General features: G+C 42.3%; 1 protein-coding gene across 1 annotated transcript in view; it reads left to right on the forward strand.

Moving 5' to 3' along the window:
* Positions 1-12,921, forward strand: part of LOC116516109 (teneurin-1-like) — a 348,491-nt gene that overhangs the window by 181,113 nt on the left and 154,457 nt on the right. Inside the window, 5 exon segments of the mRNA XM_032228512.1 lie at positions 1,001-1,206; positions 5,352-5,562; positions 8,537-8,638; positions 10,289-10,483; positions 12,269-12,469. Of these exon segments, the coding sequence (XP_032084403.1) occupies positions 1,001-1,206; positions 5,352-5,562; positions 8,537-8,638; positions 10,289-10,483; positions 12,269-12,469 (915 nt within the window).

Genomic DNA, 12,921 nt, shown 5'->3' on the forward strand with positions numbered 1-12,921 from the left:
TATTTAGGCCAGAGGTCCTGATTGCTGGGCCATGACCTATTTGGAATCGGGCCACACAAAAAGGCAGGCTACTCATATGAGGAGCACCCTAAAGGCTTCTCTTCTCTCTTCTCTTCTCTCTATGAGTGGAGCTGCAAGTGTGTGCATGGTACCGGCCTGCCACATGCACAACCTGGTTCCCCTCTTTCCTTCCCCCAGCTATTGTGGCCTGCTGGCAGCAGAGTCAGACAGTGAGGAGGTTGTGGAGGAACATGGGCCAGTCCTGGGGGCTGAGGAAAACTCAGAGAAGGGCTCTGTGTTGGAGGCAGAGTGGGAGTTAGACAGCAGTGAGGCAGAGGAACAGCTGGAGCCTGTTCCCAGTGTGTGCCTGTGCAGAGCTGCCAGAAGACAAGAATAACTAAGAAAGCAGGGTCGACTTAAGAGTAAAGCCACACCTTGGAGGTGATTTTCCCCTCCTATAGGAAACAAAAGAGGAACAAATGGGGAGTGGGATTTTGCAGGAAACAATTCGTTCATTCGGTCTGGAAAGTTCTGTTGGTGATTCTAAGAGACTCTGTGCCAAGTTTTGCCTTGCCCTGTGTTTGGAAACTAGTTATCTGGCAGCACTCTAAATGAGATAAGATGCGTGTGGATAAACATTCCTCTGAAAGACTGTTTGCTAAGCATTTCTGACTGTGAATGAAAGGAATTCACAGTCATATAAATAAAAGAGGTTTTGTCGCAACCCAAACTTTGCTTCTTGCTTTCTAAGGAAGCCTGGGTCAGAACACCAGCTCAGCTGCCAAGCCACAAAAATTGGGAACCTCCGCATTAGGGAGAAAATATTCCTCCAGCTCCCTGAGGTTTCATATTATAAGCCGCCTCTAGTGCTTTTTCCCTTAAGAGGCAAATTCATCTTGATTTGGAGGCTGCTCGTTTTTTGCCTTTTCAATGCCTTTGAAAAGCATGTTCTCTTCGTAACTTTTCTTTTTGTCGTTTTTTTTTTTTTTTTTTTTTTGAGATATAGTATTTCAGAAGGGACAGGCAATAGACACGGGAGAAATTGAAATTGGAGATCAGGTGATGGAGACGATCCCACCGGGCCTCTTTTGGCGGTTCCAGATCACGATCCATCATCCATTGTACCTGAAATTCAACGTCTCCCTGGCAAAAGATTCCCTGCTTGGGATCTATGGCAGGCGCAATATTCCTCCCACTCACACCCAGGTATGTTGTCTACTTTTTAAAAAGTTAACTGTTCCATAGTGCATTCTGCTCTCCGAAATAATAGAGAGGTTCACTCTTAAATGGCTCATTCAAGAACAGCCTTGCTTTTCAATGTCTTCTGAACTTAAGGAGTCTTTTTTATCGTGATTCTTTCTTAGCAATTGAGAATTTTTTCTTCATTTTATGTAAGCAGGCAAGGAGGAAAACAATTTTGCCAAATCTACGAAACACAGGAAATCTTCCAACTGTAATTTTATTAAACAATAGACAGTTGCTTAAGGAATGCGGTGGCTCCATGGCTACGATGCTGAGCTTGTTGTTCAGAAAGGTCAGCAGTTCAGTGGTTTGAATCCCTAGTGTCACGTAACGAAGTGAGCTCCCGTTACTTGTCCCAGCTTCTGCCAACCTAGCAGTTCGAAAGCATGTAAAAAATGCAAGTAGAAAAATAGGGACCTTTGGTGGGAAGGTAATAGTGTTCCATGCACCTTTGGTGTTTAGTCATGCTGGCCACATGACCACATGAGACGTCTTTGGACACTGCTGGCTCTTTCGCTTTGAAATAGAGATGAGCCCCCTAGAATTGAGAACAACTAGCACATATATGTGAGAGGAACCTTTACCTTTTTAGACAGTTGTTTGATTTTGAATTTCAGTTCAGATAGAGCTAGGAGGGACCTTGGAATTCTTCTAGTTTATTTCAGACTATCCAGCCTCTTTAAAATCCTCCAATGATGAAGCTCCCACAACCTCTAGAGGCAAGCTGTTGCACTAGTTAATTGTCCTCACTTTTAGGAAGTTTCTCTTTAATTCCAGGATGCTTCTCTCCTTGATTAGTTTCTATTCATTGTTTCTTGTCCTGCTCTCTGGTGCTTTGGAAAATAAGCTGACCCCCCCCCCCCTTCTTCTTTGTGGCAGCCCCTCAAATATTGGAATACTGCTATCATGTCTCCCCTAGTCCTTCTTTTCTCTAAACTAGCCATAGTCCATGGCTAGTCTAGAGAAAAGTCTAAAGCAAAATATATATTTTGCCCCCATATTTAGAATACCTTATGATAGTTATTACTACCTGCTGGGGTGTACTGCAAACAGTCCCAAAAATATCTACAACCTGACTTTTGTTCATATATAAGCACCTATAAATCTTCCCCAGAGCAGTGAATCATCCTCATTTAATTAACACCTTTTGACAGCCTTTTGAAAGAATATCTCATATAGCGCTAAAAAGATAAAGAGATTTGCCTTTATTGTTTGTTTTCGTTGGAAACAAAGGATAAAGATTCACACCCGTCTTTCGATTTGAACACTCGAAGGGTAAGGAATCTTTCTTCCCTGAACGTCTACATTTATTTTTGTGTCTTCATAAATAAATAGTTTCCATTTTGTCCCCCAACCGCTTTTCCAAGGCAATTTGCTTTTCCAAGGCAATTTGCTTTTCTGCCTTTTGGACAGTACGTGTGCACAAGAAAAACCACTTCATGTAAATTGTTAATTGCCAATGCTTTTGTTCGGGAAAAAAAAAATAGGGAACATTTTAAGGACATACAAGCTTTGAGCCAGTTTCCCCAAAAATGTTTTTAAAAAGATGGGGCATGGTTTTGTTTTGTTTTTCATATTTTGCTTCTATGTTAGAAATTAAAAAAAGGAACCGAAGCTTCTGCCTGACTTAATCTGTCTATTTTTAGGAAATTAAAAAATTGGGGCACAACACAAATTGTCCTTGCTAAATCCTCTCACTTTTCCCTTTATCCCAGCCCTATGGATGAAATGATAAGCAGTCTAGTGTTACATAAATGTTGTGAAAATTTGGTCATGGTTTATTATGCAAGCAATATTTGCCAGTTTGCATCTGGCTGTTGCACTGTCTGTTGTGTTTTCTGGACTGCAGTTTCTCAAAGAGAAAGAGGAAGTTTCCAGGATGTTCTTGATGTCAACTCACAAAGCATCCTTGGCCTGCTCTCAAGTTGCTATAGGCAAGGGGGATAGGGAACTGATGAAGCAGCATGGCAGCCACAAACAGAAGCTCATTCCACACATATCTTTCTCAAGGCTGTCTCCCAGGTTACCTGCAGCAGCCAGAGAGGCGTGATCTCTACAGCCTGCAAAAGTTCTCTGTTGGAGAATGTGATTTATGACCCACCCTGGGCGAATAGGGGAAATAGGGTCATAATTAGGCCGTAAATTACAGATTTACATATTAACAGAGTTGGAAGGTACTTTGTAGGTCATCTAGTCCAACCCCCCCCGCCCCGCCCAAACAGCCTATGCCATTTCTGACAGATGGCAGTCCTGTATCTTCTTAAAAGCTTCCAGTGGTGAAGCTCACACAACTTCTGAAGGCAAGCTCCCATTGGTCGATTGTTCTCACTGTCAGAAAATTTCTCCTTATTTCTAGGTTGAATCTCTCCTCCTTCAGTTTCCATCCATTATTCCTTGTCCGACCTTCAGGTGCTTTGGAAAATAGCCTGTGCCCCTCCTCTCTGTGGCAGCCCCTCAAATATTGGAAGGATGCTATCATGTGTCCCCTGGTCCTTCTCTTCACTAGACTAGCCATGCCCAGTTCCTGCAACCATTCTTCATATGTTTTAATCTCCAGTCCCCTAATCATCTTGGTTGCTCTTCTCTGCACTCTTTCTAGAGTCTCAACATCTTTTTTATAGTGTGGTGACCAAAGCTGGATGCAGTTCTCTAGGTGTGGTCTTACTAAGGCTTTATAGAGTGGTATTAGTACTTCATTTGATCTTGATTGTATCTCTCTGTAAATGGAGCTTAGGATTGAGTCGCCTTTTTTGGCTGCTGCTGCATATTGTTGGCTCATATTTAGCTAGTTGTCCACGCCAAGATCCCCCTCACAGTTAAAACCACATTAAAACCAATGATAAATGAAGGTTGGTCATGAAGCATCCAGATTTTTATCACGTGACCATGGGAATACTTCAGGGGTATGAATTTCAAAAATTGGTCGCAGCTTCTCTTTGTTCAGCCCTGTCATAACTTTGAAAGATCCCTGAATAAATGGCTCTAACCTGAGGACTATCTGTACAGTAAAATATCTAATGGTAGGACTGATACATAAAACAAAAATACAATGCGGAAAATGAGATCTAAAAATAAATGGGAACATAAGTCATAAAATAAGAATAGTGTTATTAAAAGGGACGAATAACTAAGTGCCTGAAAATTGATTGTACAGATGGTAGCACAAAACTGGACAACTTGGGAGGATATTTTTGAGTTTGGATCTGAAAGAAATAATAATAATCACACCCCATGGTGGGAAACCTCTTCAAGACTGGATAAATGAATCTCTGTCTAGAATCCCTATATAGAGAGCAAGATATCAGGGTTAGATAAAAGACGAGCCATGGTGGTGCAGTGATTAGAATGCATAATTGCAGGCTAACTCTGCCCACTGTCAGGAGTTCGGTTGTGATCAGCTCAAGATTGACTCAGCCATCCTTCCTTCCAAGGTCAGTAAAATGAGGACCCAGATTGCTGGGTGCAATATGCTGACTCTGTAAACTGCTTTGAGATTAACAGAGGTGAAAGGGACCTTGTAAGTCATCTAGTCCAACCTCCCATCCAAGCAGGAGACCCTACACCATTTCTGACAGATGACAGTTCCAATCTCTTCTTGAAAGCTTCCACTGATGAAGCTCCCACATCTTCTGAAGGCAACTTCTGTTCCATGGGTTGATTGCTCTCACTGTCAGAAAATGTATCCTTATTGACTGCTGTAATGCGCTGTGAAGTGGTATATACTGTACGTCTAAGTGCTAGTACTATGTTGATTGTAGAACAAGAACCTTTATTGGTGACCAGCATGGATCTCGTGAAGGATAATGTTATATGTCCAAATCATCCAACTGATTAAAATACTTGTTCAAATATGTCCATGCTTCAATCAAAGTCAGGTTATTAGTATCTAATTCACAAAGCACTAAAACAGCTTCCTTTTAATGGTCGTGGAAGGAATTGGTGAAGTTAAACTAAGTTTAGTTTGGGTTTGGGAACTAACTTTGAAGAGGCAGCACATTGCTGTCGATGTCAAGGAGAAAAGGAATGGAATATAAATAAATAAAGGATTCCTCTGAGATGAAAGGCAACAAGAATTCATTTGATCATTTCTGTAATCTGTGCTGTTTCAGTTTGACTTTGTAAAACTAATGGATGGAAAACAGCTAATTAAACAGGAACCAAGACATTTTGAAGAATCTCACCAGGGGCCAAGAAATCTAATTTTAATGTCCATGCAAGAAACTGGTTTCATAGAATATATGGACCAAGGAGCGTGGCACATGGCATTTTACAACGACGGCAAGAAAGTGGAGCAAGTCCTTATGCTGACCACAGCAATTGGTAAGAGATCATATTTTTTTATTTTTTCATAGATTTGATGGAGACAGTAGGGTCTCAGCCAGTGGTGGGATTCAGCCAGTTCGCATCTATTCGGGAGAACCGGTTTTTAACTTTCTAAGCAGTTCGGAGAACCGGTTGTTGGAAGAAATCTCCTTTTGTTTTTTTCCACTTCTCAGGGCTAATCCTGTAAGGAAGGAGGAAGGAAACATTCTGGGGTTGTTTCTAGCCTAATCTTTGTTGCCCTGCTTACAGAAAGTGCCTCTCCGGGTAACCCTTATTACATTGTAACAGCTAAGGCAAAAGCAGCCATCGACCTAAGTGACGTTGAGTTGGCCACGCCCACCCAGTCACATGACCACAGAGCCACACCTAACCATCTGGTCATTAGGGCAGAGAACCGGTTGTTAAATTATTTGAATCCCACCACTGGGGTCTCAGCACATACCGTGTGTTCCAGATATATATATGTGTGATCATTATTTCATCAGCTCCACATATTTGGGGTTTATTTGGTTGGGAAAGGTTCTGAATCAGTTTATATAAACAAGGTTAGCATGAATAATTACAATCGGCAGGATTTACACTTTGACTAAACCAAGTTGTTTTTTAAAAAAACCAAATTGAAATGGCTTAGCATGATACATAAACTCGGTTACTTTTTCACAGAACAAAAAGAGCCCACCTGCCACTCACAATTTGATTTTCTTTCCAGATTAGTTGGGAACATGAAATTCTGAAATGCAATTTTACAGTAGCATAGGAACATTTCGATTTTTCTGGTGGTCTCAGTACTGTGGAGTTTAAGATTAATTTAAATGGGAATGCTCAGTTGCAAAGACAGCAGAGTATCTTCAGATGAAATGTGAAGCTTGAATTCTTGATTATCTGCGCTTTCCATGGATAAAGAGGCTTAAAATTTCAGCTGTATCTGAGAATAATGGCTTGTGGCTCCCAAGCCAAGCAGAATTCATTATCCAAGAAATCGTGGTTTATGATTCTGGCTTGTAAAACCCCCAAGAATGCTGCATGCTCTACCTAAACCACTACAGTGAACCAAGTTGGCTTCCATAACGTCTGGAGATTTGCAACTGACCACTGTATGATATCATTAGAATCAGATTAATAGAGTGGGAAGGGCCCTTGTAGGTCATCTAGTCCAATCCCCTCCACCCAAGCAGGAGACCCTATACCAATGATAGCTAACCTTTTATGGTTCCTGTGCCAAAAGTGGGGGGAGCGCAGGGGGGTTGTTCATGGGCATGCCTCACCCAATGCTATTCACACCGTGCCCCCTGTGCACGCATGCACACATGACCAGCAAACAACCCCCCCCCCCCATATACACACACTTTTGGCGCAGCCTCCCCTGGAGGCCCTCCGGAGGCTTCAGGAGCTTCCCTGAAGCCTCCGGAGGGCAAAGAAACAGACCTACGGACAGGAATAGTAACTTCCGGTTTGTCCGTAGGGGCAATTTTTGACCCCCAGTGCCTTCAGGGGCCTTCAGGAGGCTTCCCTGCAGGCTCTGGAGGGCAAAAAATGGTCCTACGAGCAAACCGGAATTCCGTTTCCGCGCATCCAGTTTGCCTGTAGGGCTGGTTTTTCCCACTCCTCAGGCTGCAAGGAAGCCTCCAGAGGGCGAAAAATGGCCTCAAAAGTCAGCTGATAGGGCAACGAAGTCAGCTGACAGGGCAACGCCTCACGTGCCCTAACAAATGGCTCCGTGTGCCACCTGTGGCATGCGTGCCATAGGTTCTCCATCACGGCCCTATACCATTTCTGACAAATGGCAGTCCGATGTCTTCTTGAAAGCTTCAAGTGAGTGAGTGCAACTAGAAAGTGCATGGGTGGGTTTTGTTGGCTTTTTGGAAAAGTGGGAGTACTCAGTGAGGTAAATACTAGATCTTTCAAAGGCAAATTTCCAGTCTTAACCTTCTAAGTTAGCCTGAAATTCATTGGTGCATTAAAAGTCTAAATGAAAGTGGAGGATCCTTGCCATCCATATTTTAGGGGAAATGAAAAAAAAAGTGACATTTTCAGCAGTGCCATTTCAGGGTAGTAGAAGCTACAGTAAGTCCCTGCAGGACTACTCAGCCCATGTTGCACAGATCAGCTCTGGATGATTTGTCATTTCCCTTAACAGAAGGAACCAGATGAGAAAACACAGACACACACACACACACACACACACAGCCCATTGGCGTACTCCATTGCAAATATGCAAATTCAGGCAAGATTTATTTATTTTATTTGTCAAACAAAATTACAAATTTGAGGAAAGGAAATAAGAAAATCAAAATGTGACAGGGGCGACGGGCATACCAGGGAACTCATGCTTGCCCCCTTAGGAACCTCTTAAATATGGAGTGAAGACCGAAGCTAGGTTAGAATTTAAACTCTGAAAGCTAATGGCTGAGACAATTGAGTCGTTATATGTTGAGACAATATATTTACCCATTGTTGGAGTAATTCAGCGTTCCCCAAGTTTTCTAGGTTGGTGGGAGAGGAACGAGGGGATGCTTTTTTGGGAGGGGAAGTTGCCCGCTGCTTGAGTAAGTCGGGATGCCAATAGGCCCCAGCCTGGTAGTGGACCACAGTCCACAGGTGCACATGCATGCATGTAAACAGTTTCATTTGTGTGAGCAGCGGGCATCTGTGCCCACCGCTCATGCGAGTAGGGCTACGAGCATGTGTGCCCCCCCGCTCCAATGTGAGATGATGAGCTTATGTGCCCGTCACCCTCCCATGCACTTGCCTCTCCCACAAGTGGGGCTGTGCAAGCATGTGAGCCTCCTGCTTGAGTGAGTCAGGTTGCCTGCACCACCACTCATGCAGCCTGAGTACTAGGCACGGGATTAGTTGTTGCCATCGCCTGCCAAATGATTGTGTGGTATGCTATGCCTTCTTTGGGGAGGTAGTTTTCACATCCAGTATGCATTTCTTGTTTTTTGTTTTGTTTTGGTCTTTCTGTGAACAGAAGTCATGGATGATTGTTCTACTAACTGCAATGGAAATGGAGAATGCATTTCTGGCCATTGCCACTGTTTCCCAGGATTCCTCGGTCCTGATTGCGCACGAGGTATGGCTTTGAAACTGAACACACTCACCCAAATATACCAACATTCCTACTTGTCTATGGAGATATTCCATCTTCCCTGGTTAGAACTAAAATACCTCCTAATATAGTAGTAGTAGTAGCAGTAGACTTATATACCGCTTCATAGGCCTTTCAGGCCTCTCTAAGCAGTTTACAGAGAGTCAGCATATTGCCCCCAACAATCTGGGTCCTCATTTTACCCACCTCGGAAGGATGGAAGGCTGAGTCAACCCTGAGCCAGTGAGATTTGAACCGCTGACCTGCTGATCTAGCAGTAGCCTGCAGTGCTGCATTTAACCACTGCGCCACCTTGGCTCTATAAGATTAGTTCTATTAAGAACTATCCAATAACCCAGCATTGCCCGTGTATTTATGTATAGGGGGAAAATGTCTGGACCAAACGTCATTTCTAATGCTGGATTTTCCCCCTTACCAGAGGGGAACCCCCCCCCCCCTTATGGAGTATTATGAAATTGTTACAATGGCAACTCCTCTACGTTGTACAGTAGAAGCCATTTTAAGGCACATCAGGCTGTATCTTAACAGAACACAAATCCCGATGGGTTTTAGGGTGTCTTATCCCCACAGTAGTTGTTTCCAGAAAATAAGTCATCTATGTGAAGCATTATGTACATGGTGAAGCAAATACTAATGTTAATAACTTTAATTTTAATATCTATAATATTATTATAATTATGTGAGTATGATTAATGTAACTGATATGATCAATATTATTTTGTATCAAAACTACCAATACCCAGATTCCACACTGTTCAAGTATTCAATACTTACATATATTTAAAATGAAAAAAATATTAAAAGAAAAGAGGGAGCTGCTCCATCATCCCAATCACAGTTGTTCCAAAGATGCTTTTTATTCAGAAGGCAACTGGATTTCCTTGGTAGGTGATGTTGTAGTCCACCGGTGGCCAGCGGAGCTGGCAGCAGTCAGACAGTTAGGAGGTTGGGGAGGAACAGGGGCCAGTCCTGGGGGCTGAGGAAAGCTCAGATGAGGGTTCTGCATCAGAGGCAGAGAGAGAGCTAGACAGCAGTGAGGCAGAGGAACAACTGGAGCCTGTTCCCAGTGTGCGCATACACAAAGCTACCAGAAGACAAGGACAATTAAGAAAGCAGGGTAGACTTAAGAGTAAAGTAACACCTTGAAGGTGATTTGCCCCTCCCATAGGAAACAAAAAAGGAGCAAACTGGGAGTGGGCTTTTGCAGGAAACAATTTGTTTCTTCAGTTGTTTCAAGAGTGGAAAGTTCTGTTTGTGATTATAAGAGACTCTGTGCCAAGTGTTGCCTTGCCCTGCATTTGGAAACTAGTTATCTGGCAGCTCTCCAAGCGAGATAAAGTTCGTGTTGATAAATATTCCTCTGAAAGACTGTTTTGCCAAGCCTTGCTGACTGTGAATGAAAGGAATTCACAGTTGTGTAAATAAAAGAGATTTTGCCACGACCAAGATTCTGTTTCTTGCTTTTTAAGGAGGCCTAGGTCAGAACAGGCGTTGTTTTTTTTTTCCTTTGAAAACACTTTGCTTCTCCATGAAAGTTAGAACTGCAGAAGCTTCTTTGATGAAGACATCATCTGATGGAGATTATTGACGCCGAATTTCATCTTCCTTCCACAGATTCCTGTCCAGTTTTATGCAGTGGAAACGGGGAATACGAGCAGGGCCACTGTGTTTGTCGCAATGGATGGAAAGGAGCAGAATGTGATGTCCCAGAGGAACAGTGCATCGACCCCACCTGCTTTGGTCATGGCACATGTATCATGGGAATCTGCATTTGCGTCCCGGGTTATAAAGGAGAGATCTGTGAAGAAGGTTGGTCTCTTTTTTTGTTCTTGGAAGTCTACTTCCAAAGTGTCAAAAGGTTCGGTACTTAAAAAGCCATCGCACCGACTGCCGAAAGTAAAAACAGAGCTTGCAAGGGCTGCCTGCAGCCCTCACATGCGCCCATGGCAGAGGCACTGCAGGCCGGTCCTTTGCTGTTTCCAGGGTGGCCCCACAGGTCAGATCTAAGCACCCCGTGGGCCGGATCCAGCCCCCGGGCCTTGAGTTCTACTTGACCTATGACCACAATTGAGCCCAAAATTAATGTTGCGGAACGAAAATTTGTTAAGTGAGTTTTGCCCCATTGAATGACCTTTTCTTTCTGGTGTTTAAGTCACTGCACTTATTAAGTTAATAACATTGTTCTTCAGTTAATCTGGCTTCCCCATTGATTTTGCTGATCAGAAGGTCACAAAAAGTAATCACATGACCCCAGGACACTGAAACCATCATAATTATGTGGAAGTTGCCAAGTTTTTTTTTTAAATCACATGACCACGGGAATGCTGCAATGGTCATACGTGTGAAGAATGGTCATAGGTCACTTTTTTCAGTGCCAGGGTAACTTTGAACAGTCACCAAATAAAGTGTTTTAAGTCAAGGGCTGCCTGTACCTCTCAAACAGGCTATTCTGAACGTGGAATGATTCCTGCTGGAAACTTCTGCCCGCTGATAAAATCCAGCATCTTGTTCAATTGTGACTTTTACTGCCTTCCTTTTTTTCTTGTTCTTAAAGGAAAGAAAATTAAACACTCACTCCACTTACTGGTACATAGGATACAAAAAATGTTTGAAAACTGAATCAGCAGATTAAAATAAAAGCAATATTTCTTTATTTAATTTGATTTTATTTATGTATTAGATTTATTTGCTGTCCATCTCACCATGAGATGAATATAGCTAATATCGAGCCATTACTTATATAGAATTAAATATGTTATTTCCAAAACTGTATGAGTGTTAAAAATCCTCTCTGTGAATGAATTCCAGCAACGGAGAAACTAATTTTCTAGCTGAAGAATTACTGTGTTTCTACTGATAGCAAAAACTTTACACAGGTTAATCTGTTGGGTAAAATACACCAGCAATCTTAGAAGCTGTTGTAAATCTTTCAGATCCATTGGTGAGAGTTGAGTTCCAAAATATCTTTCAATATCAGCTCCTCCAATGCTATGAAAGTTCTGACTGAATGTCTGGACCCTGCTAAACACTGAAAAATAGAATAGAAATAGAATAGAAATAGAAATAGGAAGGGAATGGCATGGTAAAAGAGAATTCTTTATTCTTTATTGGCCAAGTGTAATTGGACACACAAGGAATTTGAATTAGAATGGAAGGGAAGGGCAGAAGAGAAGAGAATTCTTTATTTTTTATTAGCCAAGTGTGATTGGACACACAAGGAATTTGTATTAGAGTAGAGTACAGTGGAGTAGAGTAGAATTTATTGTCACTTTGAATGTACACTAATTTACACTAATGTACACTTTAAAATGAAATTTTGTTGCATGCAGCTCTAAGGGTCAACATCTCCTATGTACACTACATAAACATTGCAAAATAAATAAATACAAAATTATGTATATACGGAAGGTCTGGACCTTGCTAAACCTTCCTTTCTTCCTTAGTTGTAATATAGTTTGCTTTACAGTTTCACAGTCTGAAGCTTCAAAGGAAGAGTGTGTTTGCCTTCAAACCTTATCCTTGAAAGTGTAAGGATACTTTTACTTGATTTCTGTTGGCTATTTCATGTCCTTGCTTCCCTATTTTATCTTCCAGAGGACTGCTTAGACCCAATGTGTTCTGGTCACGGAGTCTGTGTCCAAGGAGAATGCCACTGTTCCATGGGCTGGGGTGGAGTCAACTGTGAAACATCACTTCCCATCTGTCAAGAACAATGTTCCGGCCATGGCACTTTTGTCCTGGAGACAGGACTGTGCAGTTGTGACCCAAAGTGGACAGGCTCTGATTGCTCATCCGGTAAGGTTTCTCGGCTCTGATCCATATCAAATTCATTCAACAGTTTACTTTTGGATAAAGGAGAGTATTGTCCTCCAAATATGGGTGTTGCTAACATGGTCAACTTTCAGGGAAAGTTTAATAGTCTGATTCTGGATATAAAAAATAAAAGGAACTGCAAAAGGAATTTACTTTCTCATCTGTACTAAGCAAAATTTCTCTGCCTCTCTCAAAGTTCCTGAGAATGAAGATGCCAGGGTTCCAAATAACATCCAAAATTAAATCAGAGTCTGAGGCAAAGTATTGCTCTAAGTTCCAATTTATTAAGAGAGCCATGTTGGCACATCTGGGAAAATCCAAATCTGAGCTTCCTGGGTTTTCCCTATCCGGGTGAGAGTTCATGATCTTGCCCCCACACCCACAAGTCCATCCCATGGTCCAATCTCCCACTGCCATGCTGGCAGTTCCACCCA

Source organism: Thamnophis elegans, chromosome 12, assembly GCF_009769535.1.
Source record: "Thamnophis elegans isolate rThaEle1 chromosome 12, rThaEle1.pri, whole genome shotgun sequence".
NCBI lineage: Eukaryota > Metazoa > Chordata > Lepidosauria > Squamata > Colubridae > Thamnophis > Thamnophis elegans.